Source organism: Mesocricetus auratus, unplaced genomic scaffold (genome assembly GCF_017639785.1).
Source record: "Mesocricetus auratus isolate SY011 unplaced genomic scaffold, BCM_Maur_2.0 Super-Scaffold_100022, whole genome shotgun sequence".
NCBI classification, from domain to species: domain Eukaryota; kingdom Metazoa; phylum Chordata; class Mammalia; order Rodentia; family Cricetidae; genus Mesocricetus; species Mesocricetus auratus.
The window spans coordinates 1587353-1607738 of NW_024429203.1; the positions used below are offsets into that span (position 1 = coordinate 1587353).

The 20386-nt window shown below is 49.4% G+C and overlaps 1 protein-coding gene across 3 annotated transcripts in view; it reads left to right on the forward strand.

Moving 5' to 3' along the window:
• The window catches only part of Slc44a2 (solute carrier family 44 member 2), a 32238-nt gene extending 14047 nt beyond the window's left edge, over nt 1-18191 (forward strand). The window contains exons 1-23 of one of the 3 annotated variants that reach the window (XM_040729748.1): nt 596-748; nt 1224-1272; nt 5111-5184; nt 5284-5368; nt 5546-5630; nt 5734-5844; nt 5942-6002; nt 6082-6205; nt 6298-6381; nt 6469-6581; nt 8906-9037; nt 9389-9488; nt 9573-9665; nt 10019-10103; nt 11056-11318; nt 11391-11485; nt 12222-12325; nt 12410-12483; nt 12644-12714; nt 12891-12979; nt 15766-15850; nt 16260-16415; nt 16900-18191. In XM_040729748.1, the coding sequence (XP_040585682.1) occupies nt 712-748; nt 1224-1272; nt 5111-5184; nt 5284-5368; nt 5546-5630; nt 5734-5844; nt 5942-6002; nt 6082-6205; nt 6298-6381; nt 6469-6581; nt 8906-9037; nt 9389-9488; nt 9573-9665; nt 10019-10103; nt 11056-11318; nt 11391-11485; nt 12222-12325; nt 12410-12483; nt 12644-12714; nt 12891-12979; nt 15766-15850; nt 16260-16369 (2124 nt within the window). In that variant the 5' untranslated portion in view covers nt 596-711 and the 3' untranslated portion in view covers nt 16370-16415; nt 16900-18191. Of the gene's footprint in view, nt 1-595; nt 749-1223; nt 1273-5110; nt 5185-5283; nt 5369-5545; nt 5631-5733; nt 5845-5941; nt 6003-6081; nt 6206-6297; nt 6382-6468; nt 6582-8905; nt 9038-9388; nt 9489-9572; nt 9666-10018; nt 10104-11055; nt 11319-11390; nt 11486-12221; nt 12326-12409; nt 12484-12643; nt 12715-12890; nt 12980-15765; nt 15851-16259; nt 16416-16899 lie in introns of those variants that run through there. The other 2 variants (XM_040729750.1, XM_040729749.1) reach the window with 2 other exon arrangements.
• Nucleotides 18192-20386: the final 2195 nt, after the last annotated feature.

Here is a 20386-nt window from a genome sequence, read left to right on the forward strand (position 1 = left end):
ATCATTGAACCAGTGAGTTGTAAGCCCGCCTAAACTGCACAAGACTCCCTCTAAGGAAAAAAAAACTCTAGTAGACCACCATTTCATCCATTTATTTGAGTTTTAGCCCAAATATTTTCTCTTAGGTTTCTTGTTTTTTGTTGTTGTTTTGTTTTTCAAGACAGGCAGGGTTTCTTCTGTGTAGCCTCGGGCCCTGGAACTTGCTTTGTAGACCAGGCTGACCCCTTACTCAGAGATCCACTTGCCTCTGCCTCTTGAGTGCTGGGATCAAAGGTGGGCGCCACTACGACCCAGATATCTGCCTATTTTCTTTTCTCCTTGTGCCTCAATTTCCATCTTGCATGATGGAGCAATCGGGGTGATCTTTTAGAGTTGAGAAACAGGTACCCCTGGATGCTTTGTTTCGTGAGTGGGTGGATGCATGATGAGGCCAGAGCTTGGAGGAGCCACCTCAGGCTCCTGGGTGGGGGCTGGGTGAAGGTGGGGGGCAGGAACGGCTAAATCCGGCCTTCCAGTGAGTGGCAGGAGCAGCTGCGGCCCCACCCGGCCCTCTAGGTCGGCCCCTCCCCCTAGGTTATTTGGCTGGGGCCTGTCTGACCGGTTTGGGCCGTCCCGCCAGCCACTCTGTTTGGAGGAACTGCTGCTGCTGGTGGCGGCTGTGTCCGGGAGGGCGCGGGACCGTCAGGGCGCCTTAGGGGCTGCACCGCAGGGATGGGGAAGGATTCGCAGCATTACTACGGGAAGCACGGTATGCGAGCCCTCCTTGTGCACACCGGGGACAGCAGCCCGGACCTTGGGCTCTCAGGCACGGTTACAAAAGGGAGGGGGAGTAATTGCACTTGAATCGCAATTGTGCGGCCCCCCCCTCAGTCCCATGCTATCTCCCACAGCTGCCTCAGACCACTTTTCTGCTCTCCTTTACCTAGGACCAGGGCTGCACTCCATCCCCAGAACACCTGCATCTCTCCACAGTGAACTTTGCCTTCTTAGCTCTGGTCCTTGTAAGCCCTTCCAGGCATTTCCCTTGGGTGACAGCAAGCCTATCAGTCAGCTGGTCACCCCCAGGGACTGTAGCCCCTGCTATGGTCTCTGATGCCCTCGGAGCTTGGGTGTAGTCCCCCGGAGGTGGAATGCAGATACATCTTAAGACTTGGGGACCCTGGGTCTCCCAGCTTCCTTGCCTGTGTCATCTTCTCACCCTGCTTAATCCTGTTGACTTTCAGGGACGCCGCATAAATACGACCCCACCTTCAAAGGACCCATTTACAACAGGTAGGGGGCCTTGCCTTCCTGGGGAGGAGGGGAGAGGATGGGAGAGTGTCTGTGAACAGCTCGTTCTTCAGCAAAGCAAGGCAAACCAATGCAGTATGATTCAAGTCTGGTTTCCTTAATGTTCTAGACTTCTCCCAGTGGACCTGGGAGTGGAATTGTGCCCTGCCCTTACACGGATCCTTCTTATTTTATTTTCTGACATATATTTATGTGCGTGTTTGCCTGTATGTATGGACGTGATATGCATTTGTCACTGTGCGTGTGTGGAGGTCAAAGGACAGCTTTCATGAGTTGGTTTTCTTCTATCATGTGGGTCCCAAAGATCCCAAAAAGTTTGCCTTTATCTGCTGAACCATCACCCTGGCTCCCTCCCTCTCTCTACCACTGGGTGACATTCCCACCCCTTCTTTTTGTTTGTTTAGTTTTGTGGGATATTTTTGTTTTTGAGACAGAGTCTTTCTTTCTAGTTCTGCCTGTCTTGGAACTCTTGATGTAGACCAGACTGGTCTTGAACTCACAGAGATCCACCTGCCTCTGCATGAGCCCTGTACACATGAACAAAATTTTGTCTGAGCTATTCGTGGCTTCCCTGTCCTGTGATCCCAACTACTTGAGAGGCAAGAAAAAGTTCAGTGTTTTGGGGGATAGGATTAATAAAATCATAATATATTGCATGGAATTCTCAAATTAATAATAAAAGTAGTATTTAATAAAGAGAGCCCTGAGCCTGGTCTACAAAGTGAGTTCTGGGATAGCCAGATCTACACAGAGATAACCTGTCAGAGTCCTGGGTTAAAGTCATGTGCTGCTTCTACTTAAACTTTTTTAGATTTAATTCAATGAGTCTGAATGTTTGCATGTGTATGCACACCGTGTGGAGGTTGACGGAGGGTTCAGATTCCCTGGAACTGTATGGCTGTCTTGCCTGCATTTATGGCTGCTTTGTGTGTGTGTTCCTGATATCCAAGGGTGCCAGAATGAGGGGGTGGATCCCCTGGGACTGGGAGTCTCCAGGTGGGTGCTGGGAACCGAACCCAGTGCTCTTAAACGTTGAGCTGTCTCTTTAACCACTCTCTGTTTATTTAGTGACTCTTAATTTTTATTTATTTTTTTGGTTTTTCAAGTCAGGGTTTCTCTGTGTAACCCTGACTGTCCTAGAACTATCTCTGTAGACCAGGCTGGCCTTGAACACCTGCCTTTGCCCTGTTTGCTGGGATTAAAGGCATGCACCACCACCTCCTGGCTGGTGACTATTTTTTTTAAAAAGAAAATTCAAGACCTGCCTGGGTGACTTTCAGAGATCTTTTCTCAAAATTTCAAATGAATTTGTTTTCTTTATTTTATGTGTGTGTTTGCCTGCATGTATGTGCACCATGTGCGTGCCTGCTGCCCACTGAGGTCAGAAGAAGGCATCAGATCCCCTGGAACTGGAGTTACAGATGGTTGTGAACCACCATGTAGGTGCTAAGAATTTGAGCCTGCGTCCTCTGGAAGAGCAACAGGGCTTTTTATTTGTTTTGCTTTGCTTATGAGACAGGGTCTCTCTACATAATCCTGGCTGTCCTGGAACTCATTCTGTAGACCATACTGGCTTTGAACTCAAGAGATCCGCCTGCCTCTGCCTCAGAATGCTGGGATTAAGGGCGTGCGCCACCACGCCTAGCCTGCAACAAGAGGTTTTCACTTCTGAGCCATGTCTTCAGTACCTCAGATTTGTATTTATTTATTTTTAAGGCTAGGACTGGAGATGAGGTTTGGTTGGTAGAGTACTTAACTGGCATGCAGGAAGCCCCATGTCCATTCCAACACTGAATTCACTCACTGGGTATGACCTGGCAAAACCTTATAGCCTAAGCACTCAGGAAGTGGAGGCAGGAGGATGGGAGGTCAAGGTGAAGTTGATGATGTAGCCAGTTTGAGGGCAGCCTTGAGTGCGTGGGGCCTTGTGTGAAATAAGTAAAAAGTACAAGGGCAGTAAGCCAGATCAGCTGTTACACCATGGCTGCCAGCAAGCTTGCTGAGGTGTGTAAGACAGAAGCAAAGTCTCAGAGAGGCATTCATTCTCCAGCCACACTGAGGACAGGTAAAAGTTTGAGACTCGATGAAGAGCTGGTGTGTGGATCAGCCCTTTCAGCCTGAGATAGAGGTGAGAGCTAGTGGCTGGCTGCTTTGCTTCCCTGATCTTCAGATTGAACCCCAGTATCTGTCTGGGTCTTTTATTTATTTGTGTTATACTGGAGAGATGGCTTAGCAGTTAAGAGCACTTGTCTAACCAATCATAAGGACTGGAGTTTGGGTCTCAGCTCCCACATAGCATGTCAGGTAGCTCCGGTGTAGTCTTCTGTCTTCTACCTATACACAGGCACATAGACATATACATAAAAAATGTAGGGACAGCGGGCGTTGGTGACACACGCCTTTAATCCTAGCACTCGGGAGGCCTCGTAGGTGGATCTCTGTGAGTTCAAGGCCAGCCTGGTCTCCAGAGCAAGTTCCAAGACAGCCTCCAAAACAATACAGAGAAACCTTGTCTCAAAAAAAAAAATGTAGGGACAAAGAGACAATTCAGCAGGTAAGGGCATTTGTTACAATTCTAGAGGACCAGGATTTGTTCCCTGTAACGTGAGTTTTCTCTGACCCAGCTAGGTCCCACTGCCCTTCTCTTTTCCAAAGAAACACGCAGACTGCTATATTAGTTCTTAAGCTGTTGGCCATTAGCTATGGTTTCTTACAGGCTAGCTCTGACTTAATTATTAACTCATAACTAGTAATCTATGTGTTTCCTTGTGGCCTTATCTTACTGGAGAACGGTCCAGGGGCCTCTTACTCCTCTGGGGTCTACATTACATCTGCTCAGCATCTCCACAGAGAAGAGAAGAGAGCGATTTCCTGCTTGTCCTTGTTTATATACTGATTCTGCCCTGCTGTGTCACTTCCTTCCTGGATCACATGGAGTCTTTTGTTTACTACATTTCCCAGAATCCTCCTTGACTCCTAATCCCACCTACTTTGCTTCCCTACTGGCTAACAGTGCTTCATTCATCAACCAATAAGAGAGACATATACACAGAAGATCAATCACCATCAGTTCCCAGCACCCACATAGTGGCTTACAACCAACGCCCAGCAAAATAAAGTCTTAAGAAAAAACAGGTTAAAAAAAAAAGTCTGGAGGAATGGCTTTAAAAAAGTACTGGTTGGAGCCAGGCAGTGGTGGCGCACGCCTTTAATCCCAGCACTCGGGAGGCAGAGGCAGGTGGATCTCTGTGAGTTTGAGGCCAGCCTGGTCTATAGCTACACAGAGAAACCTGTCTTGAAAAACAAGCCAAGTGCTTACCACCAAGCTTAGCATCCACATGGTAGAGAGAACCAACTCCTAAATCTGTCCTCTAACCTACACACACACAAAATCAAGAAACATAGAAGGAGGAAAAGCATATGACCTGGGACTAAGGAGATGTTTCAGCCTTTAGGAGCACTGGTTGCTCTTTCAGAGGACTCAAGGTTCAATTCCCAACCCTGCATGCAGTTCAGGGGCCTGATGCCCTCTTCTGGAGTCCACAGGCACTAGCTGCACACATGGCTCTCAGACATACTATGCAGGCTAAGACACCCATATGCATAAATAAAAGTAAAAAATTTCAAAAGCACACTTGGGCCAGATGTGGTGGCACACACATTTAATCCCAGCACTTGGGAAGCAGAGGTAGGTGGATCTCTGTGAGTTTGAGGCCAGTCTGGTCTACATAGTAAGTTTTAGGCCTTAGTCCACAGTTCAGATTCCTCATAAAAAGGAGTGTGTATAAGGTTACATGTACTGATGCCACTCTCTCCCCAGGGGTTGCACAGATGTCATTTGCTGTGTGTTGCTCTTCCTGGCCATTGTAGGCTATGTGGCTGTGGGCATCATAGGTAAGTGCAGGGAGGGAGGTGCCAGCACAGCCTCTGGGTACAGGGTAGTGCTGTGACTTTGAAGTGACAGAACCTCGGTATCCCTGGGTCTCTCCACAGCCTGGACCCATGGGGACCCTCGGAAGGTGATCTACCCTACTGATAGCCGGGGCCAGTTCTGTGGGCAGAAGGGAACAAAAAATGAGTGAGTTTATTTATTAATACACATATTAAGCCACAATACCCATGTGGAAGTCAGGGAGTCTGTACTTTTCTTCCATCGTGTGATTCCCAGGGGTGGAACTCAGGTTGACCTGAGCCTTCTCTGGGCCCAGTAGGTGCGAAGTCTTAACCAACTCTGTTCACCCTCCTCCAACCCCAGGAACAAACCCTTCTTGTTTTACTTCAACATCGTGAAGTGTGCCAGCCCCCTGGTCCTGCTGGAATTTCAGTGTCCCACCCCTCAGGTAACATTTCCCACAGCTCTCTCCTCATGAACATCAGGAGACCTCTGCCCTGGGTGGGGTCTCAGTGTCGTGATTCCATATCTGCTTCATTCCACTCCCCCAGATCTGTGTGAAGCAGTGCCCGGACCACTTTCTCACTTTTCTGAATGCACGCCACTCTCGTGACTTTGACTATTACAAGCAGTTCTGTGTGCCAGGCTTCCAGAACAATAAAGTAAGCAGAAAGTCCCCTTCAGTGTCCAGGGAGGGGACATGGGAAGGGACAGGGAAGGCGCCCTCCTGATATCCACTTCTTCCCATTCTCTCTGCAGGGAGTGCCTGAGGTGCTCCGAGACGAGGAGTGTCCAGCGGTTATCATCCCCAGCAAGCCGTGTGAGTATTGGGGATCACAAGGTCAGGTGACACTGGGGAATCTGCAGGGTTCATCTGAGAGTTCCTTCTGGTCCCACAGTGGCCCAGCGGTGCTTCCCAGCCATCCACGCCAATAAAGGGGTCCTCATGGTGGGCAATGAGACGACCTATGACAATGGACATGGCATCCGGAAGAACATCACGGAACTAGTGGAGGGCGCCAAGTGAGAAGGCAGCCCTCTAGTATCCCTGGATTTCCTGGGGTGGGACTGGAGCTGGCTTCCCTGGGTGTGACCTGAGTCTTTTCCGCCCCTAGGAAGGCCAACATGGTTCTAGAGGCTCGGCAGCTCGCCATGCAGATATTTGAAGATTACACTGTATCCTGGTACTGGATTGTCATGTGAGTTGGAAGGAAGGTGGCTGTCCCCTGGCTACCACATCTGTGAGCATAAGGACAGTGTCACTTATGCTCCTGTCTTACCCCCAGAGGTTTGGTCATTGCCATGGTGCTGAGTCTCCTGTTCATCGTCCTGCTGCGGTTCCTGGCAGGCATTATGGTCTGGGTGATGATTGTCATGGTGATCCTGGTACTTGGCTATGGTGAGTCTCCCCTTCCTTCTGATCTTCCCTGCCTAGGGTCTACACAGTGCCAATGCCTTTTGCCCTGGTGACAGCTCATCAAAAATGTCATCTTAAGAGCACACGCCTTTAATCCCAGCACTAGAGAGGCAGGTGGATCTCTGTGAGTTCGAGGCCAGCCTGGTCTACAGAGGGAGTTCCAGGAAAGCCTCCAAAGCAATACAGAGAAACCCTGTCTCGAAAAACAAAACAAAACAAAGTCATCTTAAGCCTTCAGATGTTTTTCATTGTTTAAATGACATCTTTGTAAAGATGTTCACGACAACAGTGCTACTGCTATAGGTACTTTGAGGCAGCTAGGGCCCATCAAGAGAGACTGGCTGAAATCCAACTTGCTGGAGCTAAACTTCCCTGTTTCCCTCCAGTGAGGGGCTGTTGTTGTGGCTCAGCATTAGATCCTCTGCGACCCCCGGGAAGGGACCCCCGACCCGCGGGGGTGAGGTGATGAGGGTCGCTACTAATTTAGTGGGCCTTCACGAGCAGATCCGATCTGGAAAGTGAACTTCAAGAGGTTAATGGAAACAGGCTCAAGACAACGTTCGCTGATCAAGAGCCTTTATTTTTTGGGGCGCGCTGGAACTTATAGAGGAAGGACCTCAGGGGGGTGGTACAAGCATGTCAATCAAGTCTCAATTCAAATATACACCAAATACGGTAAAGACAAAGCTGTAATTTTCCATCAGTCATTAGTTGCATTCCACAAATGCTTGTCAGCGTAAGTCAGGTGCAGGAATTAGGGAGGGGTAGGAAGTGTACAGCAGAACGCTATAATCTTGTTAACAAAGACAATTGCTCTGTAAGGGTATTTCCCCTGGCTAGGCGGGTGGGCTGCCCTGTGTAAATTTAACTTTAATGGTTAGCCTTTTCCTTTGTCTCAAGGGCATGTGTGCTCGCAGTCACGTAGGCGGAAGGCCAAGAAACGGTTGACAGACTCCATTTTGTTCAAGGTTCTAGCAGTCCCCAACAATCCTCTGCCTAGAATCCCCCAGTGAGGGCTGGCATCCTGGCTCAGTGTTATAATGCTAGCACATGCAAGACCACTTACCACAAAAAAAGAGAAAAGAAAACATTTTCCTCTGAACCATGAGAACCAGGACCTGGTTTGTCATTTTAATTAACAACAAAAGACATTGTGAAGACATCTGCTTAGTCTAGTGAGTAGTAGGCTTGTGCACTGTAGTACCTAAGGGTACTAGCTCTGTCCTAGAACACATGACTAAGCCTCCCTGTGCATAGTTACTTCCGCCATCTAATGGGAATAGTGAATGTTTCCTAGTTGGAGACTCAATAAGAAGGTAGTGATGTAGTAATGTGAGGTTGTTATCAAGAGGGCAGAGGCCCGGTGCATGAGCCAGTGGCCCATGTTCCGATTACGTTTTCTTCTGATGTGCTTGTTTGTTTGGGGGGGAGGAGTTCGAGAAACTCACTCTGTAAACCAGGCTGTCCTCAAAGTCAGAGATCCACCTGCCTCTGCCTCTGCCTCTGGAGTGCTGGGACTAAATGCTAGCACCACTATGCCTGGCTCTCTTGTATTTTTATGCCATGTTCATTTATTGTATGTGTCTGTGTGCACGCATATGTGCGTGCCTATACATGTACCACGATGTGTGTGCAGAAGTCAGAGGACAAGTTGCAAAAGTGGTTTCTTTCCTTGTGCTATGTGGGTGCCAGGGACTGAACTCAGGTCACCAGGTCTGGCTGCAGGTGCCTTTATCTACTGAGCTGTTTCTGGCCCGTATTCTGATTTTTTTTTTCCTTTTAAACTTCCTGTAAGGAAAAATGCTTGGGAACTCAACCTGAAGATCCAGATACCAAAACATTTGTGTTAGCATGGTGGTACATGCCTGTTGTCTTCTGCAAAGACGGGTATAAATTTGAATTGAATCTTGCCACATAGTAACACCTTGTCTCAAAAAAAAAAAAAACAAAACAAAGCAAAAATAAGTTCTTGTTAATCATGGTTTCAGCTGTTGTTGGCAATTTGGGTGACTTGATTTTTGTTTTGTATTTTGAGGCAGGGTCTCAGTGTATATGGCCCTGGCTGGCCTGGAACTGTATGTAGAGATCTGCCTCCTAATACTGTCTTCAAGTGCAGCCTCGCTGACTGCAGGCTGTCATCGGGTAGGAGGGCATCCCAGTACCCATTAATTCTTCCATCCATTTATCAGGCTAGAGCCCAGTCGGATAGCAAGCTCCAGGCCAGCCAGGGCTACCTAGTGAGACCCTGTCTCAAAAAATAAACAAAAAAGAAAATTTCTGTCTGGGTTGTGGCTATCTATATACAGGCATATTTCACTGCTATATGGAGTACTCCAGACTGAGGGGAGAGGCAGGATCTGATATTTCCTTGGTGGACCTTGGCTTCCAGACAGACCTCCGAGTGTACCTGCATTTACGGCAGACCTGGATGGCCTTCAGTGAGTAGGATCATCTGCCCCGCCCCGGCCCCCCCCGTGCTTTCATTATGGGAAATCAAAAAGCTCACTCTCAGTTCTTACAGAAATCATTTAATTGTGTGTTATTTTATTTATTTTTAAATCAATTTCATTTTTTATTACTTTTAATTTTTAAAAATTATATACTATCTTTCTTTGTTGGGAGGGGACATCTATGCCAAAGCCCTGCTATGTGGAGATCAGAGGATTTTTCATGAATCAGTTCTCTGCTTCTACCTGTGGGTTCTGAGACCTGAACTAAGTTCATCAGGCTTGGCCACAAGTGTCTTTAGCTGAGGAGCCATCCTGACGGCTGCCCACCCTTCTCCACAGTGATCATTTTAAGCATCCTAGAAGTGGTTATCATCCTGTTACTCATCTTTCTTCGCAAGAGAATACTGATCGCCATAGCCCTCATCAAAGAAGCCAGCAGGTTGGGTCTGGAGAGCCTGGGGTCTCAGCCTGGGGTCTCAGCCTGGGACATCTGGCCCTGATGTCTGTCTCTGTTTCTCCCCAGGGCTGTGGGACATGTCATGTGCTCCATCCTCTACCCATTGGTGACTTTCTTCCTCTTGTGTCTCTGCATTGCCTACTGGGCCAGCACAGCTGTGTATCCATTGTTCAGTTGTCAGTCTGTGGCCCCCAGGGACAAATGTCCCTAAATGTCCTGCAGCTCAGGGTGGGGTTGGACCATGGTTGGGGGGTTTGGTCCTTCCCCCATGGCTCTCTTTATTTTAAAGATTTCCAGGCTGGGCAGCGGTGGTGTATATACTCCTTTTACCCTAGCATTCAAGAGGCAGAGGCTGGCAGATCTCTGTGAGTTGGAGGCCAGCCTGGTCTACAGTGTTTCTCTTACCTCTGTCTCCTAAGCCTTGGGATTACAAGGGTGAGCCACTACTCCTGGATTCCCCCAACTCCTTGGATTCTCAGCCACAGATTTCAGTTTCTTTAATGAGCCTGCAGCTTCCTGTCTACCTCTAATGTAGCTGTGTACAAGATTTTTGATGACACATCCTGCCCGCTTTTAGGAAAAACCTGCAACCCAGAGGTAGGCATCCCTATCGTGGGGAGGGCAGGCATTGCCCCAGCAGCCTCCCCTTGAAGATCATTCTGCAAACATGTGGCACTTGCTATATGTGTTCAGCTGAGTGGGGTAGAGCTCTCAAGCCATTGCTGGGTTTGGTCATTTTTCAGGGCAAGGCTGGGCTGTTCCCCACCCTACATACTGAACTGTGTTCATCTTTCCCCTCTATGGAGTCAGTTTTTGTTCCTCTACCCTTTTCTTGACTTCTGATGTCTGTGTGTGTGTCGTATGTACATGCATGTGTTTGCAGAGTGCCCTGCTCTGTATTTCTCAGCCTTATTCCTTTCAGACAGATCTCTCAATGAATCAGAAGCTAAGCTCCCCACAGCAGCACTGGGGCTACATGCTGGCACAGGCCACGCCCAACTATTTATGGGAGTGAGTGCTGGAGGCTTGAACTTCAGTCCTCTTTTTTTTTTCTTTTGGTTTTTCTTTTTTTTTTTTTTTTTTTGGTTTTTCAAGACAGGGTTTCTCTGTGGCTTTGGAGGCTGTCCTGGAACTCGCTTGGTAGTCTAGGCTGGCCTCGAACTTACAGAGATCCACCTGTCTCTGCCTCCCGAGTGCTGGGATTAAAGGCGTGCGCCACCAACGCCCGGCTCTTTTGGTTTTTCGAGACAGGGTTTCTCTGTGACTTTGGAGGCTGTCCTGGAACTCACTCTTGTAGACCAGGCTGGTCTCGAACTCACAGAGATCTGCCTGCCTCTGCCTCCTGAGTGCTAGGATTAAAGGCGTGCGCCACCACCTCCCGGCTTCTAAGTCCTCATCCTTAAGTCCCATGCCATTTCCTCAGGCCCCCCACCTTTCTCTGGGCTTCCGTAATGAGTAGTCTTGCTTCTAGGACCTGCCCTGTGGTCCAGCCTCACTCAGTCTCTCTGAACTTCTGACCCTGTGTTCTTCGGGTTCCTCACTCCTCCAGACCTTCCCTTCAGTGAATGAGAGCCGCCAGTGTCCCAATGGCCGCTGCCAGTTTGCATTCTACGGTGGCGAGTCTACCTACCACCGTGCCCTGCTGGGTCTGCAGATCTTCAATGTGTTCATGTTCTTCTGGTTGGCCAACTTCGTGCTGGCACTGGGCCAGGTGACCTTGGCCGGGGCCTTTGCCTCCTATTACTGGGCCATGAACAAGCCTGATGACATGCCTGCCTTCCCCCTCTTCTCTGCTTTTAGCCGAGCGCTCAGGTAAAGAGGAGTATTGGGGAGGAAAGGGAAGGGACACAGGGACCTCATTTGACTGAACGCTTTTGATTCCAGGTACCACACGGGCTCCTTGGCCTTCGGCTCACTTATCCTGGCCATCGTGCAAATCATCCGAGTGATACTGGAGTACCTGGACCAGCGTCTGAAAGGTACGGCTGTGCCTGTAGCTTCAGTTAGTGCCTGGGCTTGGTCCTGATCGGGTCTTGCTAGAGGGGTGGGGTCCAGAGCTAAGCCTCTGCTGGGTTTCTGTTTGAGGAAAGCGTGGAGCAGAGTAGCAGCTAGCAGAGCCAACTGAACTGCTTGGAGTTCTGTTGCTAAGATGTGGGTCCCGGAGGAGCAGTGGGCCATTGGCTCTGGCTATCCAGGCTGGGCTAAGGCTTTTTGTTTTTTAAGACAACTTTTTACTGTGTTTGGCCTCAAACTCCGTATGTAGACCAGACTGGCCTAGAACTCACAGGTCCATTTACTGTCTCTGAGTGTTACGATTGATGGGATACATCACCACCTGCAACTATCTTGACTTAAAAGGCTGGTGTCCCACTCACTAAACATCCAAGGATGACCTTAATTCCTTATCCTTGGAGATGCCTTTTATGGGTTAGCACCTGGACTGATTTTGAGGCAGTCTTTCTACATTGTCTAGGTTAGCCTCGCAGTTCAGGCTAGCCTCAGACTTGCAGTCCTTGGTTGTCTTGCTGACTCTCGGGATCTCTGCCAAACCAGGCCAGTCTCTTGCCACCCCTAACTCTCCTCTCCTCTCCTCTCCTCTCCTCTCCCCTCCCCTCCCCTCCCCTCCCCTCCCCTCCTCTCCCTCCCCTCCTCTCCCCTCCCCTCCTCTCCCCTCCCCTCCTCTCCTCTCCTCTCCTCTCTTCTCTTCTTTTTCAGCTGCACAGAACAAGTTTGCCAAGTTTCTCATGGTCTGTCTCAAGTGTTGCTTCTGGTGCCTAGAAAAGTTTATCAAATTCCTGAATAGGAATGCCTACATCATGGTGAGCCAGGAGACTGTGTGCTGCCCTGGGCGGGCTGTCCCCCCATGTCTGTCGCACAAGCCTCAGAACTTCTCTTCATTCCAGATTGCTGTCTATGGCACCAACTTCTGCACCTCAGCCAGGAATGCCTTCTTCCTGCTTATGAGAAATATCATCAGGTTAGGGACACACCTCCATCCCCCAGCCTCTCTGCCTGACCCATCTCACCTCCCAGCCTCCCCCTGCCCCAGCCCCTTTCTCAGCCAGCCCTGCACTTACCCTGCCTCCTCTCCCAGGCTCTGAGTCGGTATTCACTTATCCCTTCACTCTCCCCTACAGGGTGGCCGTCCTGGACAAAGTCACTGACTTCCTCTTCCTGTTGGGCAAACTTCTAATTGTGGGTAGTGTGGGTGAGTGACACCACTGGGCCTGCCCCTGCTGGGGTATGGAAGACTGGGGGATGGCCTGTAAACTGCCCCTGCTGGGGTATGGAGGACTGGGGATGACCTGTAAACTGGAGTCAGGCTCAGACCATCTTGCTGAGTCCTCCTTGGGGACTCAGCCATCTTGCTTCATCCCATCTTAGGCATCCTGGCCTTCTTCTTCTTCACGCATCGGATCAGAATTGTGCAAGACACAGCTCCGCCTCTCAACTATTACTGGGTTCCAATACTGGTGAGGACCTTGGGGAACAGATCAGGGTCTGGGTAGAAACAGGGTGAGAGCCGGGCGTTGGTGGCACACGCCTTTAATCCCAGCACTCGGGAGGCAGAGGCAGGCGGATCTCTGTGAGTTCGAGGCCAGCCTGGTCTACCAAGCGAGTTCCAGGACAGCCTCCAAAACAATACAGAGAAACCCTGTCTTGAAAAAAACAAAAAAACAAAAAACAAAAAAACAAAACAAAACAAAAAAAAACCAGGGGTGAATGAATTAGGATTTGCTTAGATTCCTTTGATGAAAGTTAGAGGTGGGACAGCCACCGGTTATTTGGTCCTTAAGTATTACAGAGTACCTACTGCATACAAGGCACATGGATGGAGGGACTTTTGATCTTCCTGCCTCCCACACTCTAGGAATACAGCCAGATTTTGTCAGCCAGGCCAGGCCTTACAGTGTAGATGACAGGGACATTCTCTAGTGATGACCCTGATGGCACATGCCTGTTACCCCAGCACTAGGAAGAGAGGTTGAAGAACCCAAATTCAAGGTCATCCTTAGCTACAAAGTGAATTCAAGGCCAGCTCTGGCTCCATAAGACTCTTGAAAAACAAAATTAAAAAAAGTAACTCATAGTTTGTGCATACGAGTATGCCTGTTCATACATGTGACTTGTATGCATGTGGAGGCCCAGGGTTACTATCAGGGTGAATTCCTTGGTAGATCTGGTGGTCTCCTGCTAGAACAAGAACCCCATGATTTTTGGATAGTGTAGGTTGCCAGTTGACCCTAGAGATTTGCCATCATCAGCCCCAAGTGCTGGGATTATAGGCGGGGGCCACCACACCCATCTGCATGGGTGCTGGGATGTGAACTCAGGTCCTCAGTTTTACATAGCAAGTACTTTATCCACTGACATCTTCTAGATATCCCAGGCAGTGCTGGAACTTGCTGTGCAACTCAGGCTGGCCTTACACTCAGGCTCTCCTTGCATTGGATCCTCCAACGTCCTGAGATCACAGACCCAGTGGAATGTAGGATTCAACTCCATAATGCCCCAAACACACATAAAACTGCAGCTGGGTGAAGCTAGGACAGTGTGAAGGGGGGGTCTTCAGAAGCAGGAGTATTGGGAGTTTCATGTCACCCTTGGCTGCTCAGTATTAGGAGGTCAGACTGAGATGTATGAGACTGTCTCCAAAAAAAAAAAAAAAAGGGTGGATTGGACTGGCTGTGGTGGGATTGTGAGTTCACATCCAGCCTGGGCCACAGAATGGTACACACATGCAAGCACACATACCATTTGTGCGTTTCTAATCCTAGTACCGTGAGGGTCCCCAGAGCTCACTGACCAAACATTCTAGCTAATCAGTGAGCACCAGTTTGTCTCAAATAACTAAGGTAAATGTCTAGCAAGGTGGCTCAGTAACTTGCCAGACCTGAAGACATGGATTCTGTGCCTTGGGCCACATGGTGGATGGAGACAATTGACTGCCACTTGTGCACTGTGGTATGTGCACATGCCATGACATTATATACATGCATACATACATGTATATAATGGAGAGACTTAAGTGGAGAGAGAGGACAGCAGATACTGACCTGGCCTTGACACACACCAACAACCCAGCACTCAGAAAGCGGAGCCAGAAGACTAGAGCAGTGGCCTGCAGTAAGGCTGCTGCTCTTGCAAAGGACTTGATTCCTAGCAACTGCTTCCGGCTGCCTGCTAATCCAGCTGGCCTCCCCAGGCAATTGCACTCAGGTGCATTTGCGTAATCAAAAATAAATCTTTTTCACTGGGAAAAAGCCGAGAAAGATTTACTTATTGTAACCATGTTGACCTGATAGTAGTTTTTTGTTTGTTTGAGACAGGGTCTTACTCTCCAGCCCTGTCTGACCTGGAACTCTGTCTGCCCCTGCTTTTCAGGTGCTGGATTTAAAGGCATGCACCACCACACCAAACAAAAATAAGTTTTAAGGGACTGGAGAGATGCATCAGCAGTTAAGAGCACTTGTGGCTCTTGCAGAGGCCCTGGGTTCAGTTCCCAGCATCCACATGTGGTTTACAACCATCTTTAACTCCAATCCCAGGGAATCTGATACCCTCTCCTGATATTCATGGGTATCAGACACACAACACATGTGGTACACATACAAACATGCAGGCAAAACACTCACACACATAAATCTTTTTTTTAAAGATTTATTTATTTATTACATATACAGTGTTCTGCCTACAGGCCAGAAGAGAGCACCAGATTGAATTGTAGATGGCTGGAAGCCACCATGTGGTTGCTGGGAATTGAACTCAGACCCCTGGAAGAGTAGTTGGTGCTCTTAACCTCGGCGCCCTCTCTCCAGTCCCCATAAATCTTTTTTTTTAATACTTTTATTTAACTTTATTTTATGTGCACCAGTGTGAGGATACCAGATCACCTAGAACTGCAGATGGTAGCTTCCATGTGGGTGCTAGGAATTGAACCCGTGTCCTCTGGAAGAGCAGCCAGTGCTCTTAACCAATGAGCCATCTCTCCAGCCCCCCAATAAATCTTTTTTTAAGAAAGGTACAAAGAGGGGTGGAAACATGGCTCAGAGATCCTGAGTTCACCAACGCCCGGCCATAATAATCTTTTTCTTTAATGGGTAAAAAGAGTTTTTAAAGGTGAGGCATGAGACTTGCTCTAAGCGCCACAACTGCAGACAGCCTCTGGGCTCATGAGGTCTCAGCCTAGGCAGAACAGATTGACAGTGAGTTGTTCTGCACTGCGCTGGACTGAAACGCAATGTCCCCTCTTACATAGACAGTGATCATTGGCTCCTATATGATCGCACATGGCTTCTTCAGCGTCTACGGCATGTGTGTGGACACATTGTTCCTCTGTTTCTGTGAGTGACCCCTTTGTCTCAGCCCAACAGGGGGCCCTCACCCCTTCTCCCCACCTGATAAGGAAATACTTCCCCGGGAAAGCACTACCCTCACCCCAGAGTTCCCTGAGGTCCTGGGTGTCCCTTCTGCTAGGCCAGTGCATGCCTTTCTGACTTCCTTGCCATGCACAGAGCTAACTGTTCCTCACCCTCCTATCCCCTGGGTCTTTGGCTTTGTAATTTCTGGCTTTGTTGGGAATTAGAGCAGGGTCCATGCTGCTACTAACTCTGGTCTCCACATGTCTTTTCTTCCCGTGCCCTCCCCCATGCCTGCTGGCTTCTCCCCTGTTTTTCCTCTGCCTCCCTTTTCCACCCCCTCCTTTCCTGACCACCCCATTTTTCACCCCCTGCTGGTGCCTGGGGGGCCCAGGTGAGGACCTTGAGAGGAATGACGGCTCTCAGGAGCGACCCTACTTCATGTCGCCCGAGCTGAGACACATCCTATTGAGTTCGCAGGCGGGCAAGCAGGAGGAGGAGTAGAGAGTGAGGGAGACTGGCAGCGGGCCAGGGGGCCTCTGGAGACCGGGTTTGTGCATGTGATGGGGCCTACTTGACTGGGAATGTGGGGCTCCTGTAGTCATTTCCTCCCCTCCCCCTTCCAGGACTAGGCAGTCATTCCTGTACTGAGCCACACCCCACCTTCCCACTGGGGCATTCTAAGCAAGTGCTCTGCCACTGAGCCATGTCCTAGCCCCTTGCTGGAGAATTCTAGGCGGGGGCTCTACCCCTGAACTATGCCCCTTGCCTTGTTTACTCTTTATTTGGGGACAGTGTCTCACTCCGTTGGCCAGGCTGGCCTTGGACTTACTGTGGAAGCAGGTCTTAAGCCTGGAGTGGTTCTGTCTCAACTTGTTAAACACCTTGGGTCACAGGCCGTGCTGCTGCGCCCTGCTCTTCTGTGTTGCTTTCTACCCTGACTTCTCTGTGGCCTCTGCTCCCTTCCCTGTTCCCCGTCCTGACCGCTGCCTGTGATACCTTCTCATGTTGCCTGTTTGGGGCTCTGTCCACAGTGGAGGATCTGGAGAGAAACGACGGTTCAGCTGAGAGGCCTTACTTCATGTCTTCCTCTCTCAAGAAACTCTTGAATAAAAGCAACAAGAAGGCAGCAGAGTCCTAAAGACATCTGCGCCAGCCTCTCAGGAAGCTGCGACCCGGTGCTTGCTAAGTGTCTGGGTCCCCAGCTCAGAGAACTCGCCTGAAGTCACATCACTGCCTCTCTGCTACCCTCCCTGGGCTCCCATTTCCAGGGACTGAGAGGATTTGGGGCATCGCTTCCTGTGCCCAGGGACACTTGGGAGTTTTCAATGGAGCCCTGGAAGATGGGACAGAACGGGTCCCTGCAGTTCTCACTGGCATAGATGGTGCCAATGTGGGGACATAACTTGACTTCAAGGGTGGGAGATGGCCCTAGGACATCTGCAGCAAGTTTCTTTGTACTTCCTGTGCCCCTTCCAGCCAAGAGGGGAAGGCTGGATGAAAGAGCCCCTGCAAGTGGGCTCCGTGAACCCCTGCTCCAAGCAACCCTGCCTGCTCCAGCCAGGACAGAATCGGATCTCCGAGGCTGATTCAGCCCAAGGGCCAAAAAATGCACCTCTCATTCTCCCTACTTCCTAATGCGGACACACAGTGAGGGGTCTGCCTGCTTTTATTCCATCAGCTCCACAGTGGACGGAGCCACCCCACCGAGTGCCTTCATTTGTAGCCCCACCTCCAGCCTGGGGCGGCTGGGGGGTCACAGGAAGGAGTGTGCACCCAGAGCTGAAGGGGCCCTCCTGATAGAGAGACAGGATGGAGGAGGAGGGCCCCATTTGAGGGGTGAGTGGTGGTTGGAAGTGGCTCTGGGAAAGAAGCCTCTGTGGTTAGATGCTCCAGAGCGTCCTTGACTGATGGCTTCTTAATGGAAAACATGAAGAGGACAGGGCCTGCAGCCCCACCCCTTTCTCTGCCAGTAATCCACACTGCTGTCTGCAGGAAACTTGAGTCCCCTCAAGGGATGGGTTCAGGGTTGAGGTGGGTGTGCTGTGTGCGCTGAGCTAACCAGGCCTGCCTTGTTTCACCTGACACAAGACTCCTTGCCAAACTTGTTGACAACCCTCCTCTTTACTGTCATCTGCTCAACCGTCCCGTCCCGTCGACCCTTGCTTACCAGTAAGACAGCAGGGCCTGGGAAACAGAGGCTCCGGCCTGGGGTCCCTCGGTTTCCTGTGCCTGCCTGGTGTGTGCCCTCGCCCTTTCTCCTGTCTCCAGCCCTGTGCTTTCACAATTGCATTCCAACACTTAATAAAGTGCCTCTTGTACAGACCCTGACCGTCCTGTTTGTCGTAGGAGTGTGGGAAGCTGCTGGGAACAAGGGCTTCCAGTACTCTGGGTGGCTCTGAGCTATGGCAGTTTGCTCAAAGGAAAGAGGAGAGATTGGAATCCAGCCTTGATCTCACCTCCAGAGCTGCCTCTGCTGAGTCTCCTGTAGACTCCGAATGAATAAAAGGTTCTGACTGGGAGTCCAGGGACAGTCACATGTCCTACCTCCTCCCAGCTCGGTAACTCTGCCCCTGTACCTGACATCTCACAACTGAGGACAGCTGCTTTTATTTATGTTTGCTTGTTTATTTGTTTATTTATTTGGTTTTTCAAGACAGGGTTTCTCTGTATTGTTTTGGAGGCTGTCCTGGAACTCGCCTGCCTGGCCTGCCTCTGCCTCCTGAGTGCTGGGATTAAAGGTGAGCGCCATCAACGCCCAGCTATTTATTTTTGAGACGGGGTTTCTCTGTGTAGCTTTATAGACCATGCTGGCCTTGAACACACAGAGATCTGCCTGCCTCTGCCTCCCAAGTGCTGTGATTAAAGGCGTGCCACCACTGCCCGATGCTGATTTTATTTTATTTTATTTTATTTTATTTTATGTGTGTCTGTGAATGTATTCTATGTGAACACAGTTGCCCATGGAGGCCAGAAGAGGGTGGTGGAGTCCCTGGAGCTGAACTTAACAGTGGTTAAGAGCCACATGTGGGTGTTCCTCTGAGAGCAGAATACATTCATTGTTTACACTTTGCATGCATTTGGATGTTTTGTCTACAAGTGTGTCTACACTGTATGTGTGCTTCCTTGGTTTTGGAGACCAGAAGAGGGTTTTTGGATCCTCTGAAATTATAAACAGTTGTGAGCCCTAAAAAATTGTTGGGTTGGTTATTTATTTGTTTTTTAAAATGCAAGCTGAGTGAGGTGGGGAATCCAGGGAGGTGGCTCAGTGGTTAAGAGCACTGGCTGCTCTTCCCCAGGACCTGGGTTCAATGCCCAGCACCCACATGGCACCTGCACATTTAAAATAGTTCAACAAACAAAACCCCAAAACAAAAAAACAAAACTACGGGGTCTGAACAGACAGCTCAGGGGTTATGGGTATACTACTCTGCTCTCACAGGGGATAGTGGTTGGTTCCCAGCATCCTCATCAGGTTACTCACAACCTCCTGTAACTAGCTCCAGGGACTCTGACACCAGTTGGTCTTCGTGCACATATGAACATGCAAATACACAAGTGAGTTTAAGAGATAGTAACTTGTTTTTGTTTTTCAAGACAGGGTTTCTCTGTGTAGCCTTGGATGTCCTGGAACTCAACTCTGTAGACCAGACTGGCCTGGAACTCACAGAAATCCTGCCTCTGTTTTCCAATGCTGGGATTAAAGGTGTGCGCCACCATCACCCAGCAAGAAATAATAAATATTTTAAAAATATTGCCGGGCGGTGGTGGCACACGCCTTTAATGCCAGCACTTGGGAGGCAGAGGCAGGTGGATCTCTGTGAGTTCGAGGCCAGCCTGGTCTACAGAGTGAGTTCCAGGACAGTCTCCAAAACAATACAGAGAAACCCTGTCTTGAAAAACCAAAAAATATATATATATATATATTTTAGGGCTGGAGAGGTGGCTCAGTCGTTAAGAGCACTGACTGCTCTTCCAGAGGTCCTGAGTTCAATTCCCAGCAACCACATGGTAGCTTTCAACTATCTATAATGAAACCTGGTGCCCTTTTTCAACATGCAGGCAGAACAGTGTGTATATAATAAATACATCTAAAAAATATTTTAAATTAAAATCTATTTTATGTGTATGGGTATTTTGTCTACGTATGATGTCTGTGTACCAAGTGCATACTTGTTGCCTACAAGGACAGAAGAGGGCATCATATCCCCTGCAACCGGAGTCATAGATGACTGAGTCACCATGTGGGTGCTGGGAATTGAACCTGGATCCTCTGGAAGAGCAGTCAGTGCTCTTAACCACTGAGCCATCTCTCTAGCACCTTATTTTTTTCTTCTTTTTGTGTGTGTGTGTGGTTTTTTTTTTTTTTTTTTTTTTTGGCTTTTCTAGACAGGGTTTCTCTATGTAGCCCTGGTTGTCCTGGAACTCGCTCTGTAGACCAGACTGGTCTCAAACTCACAGAGATCCTCCTGTCTATGCCGTTTGAGTGCTGGGATTAGAGGCTTGCCCCATACCTTCCAA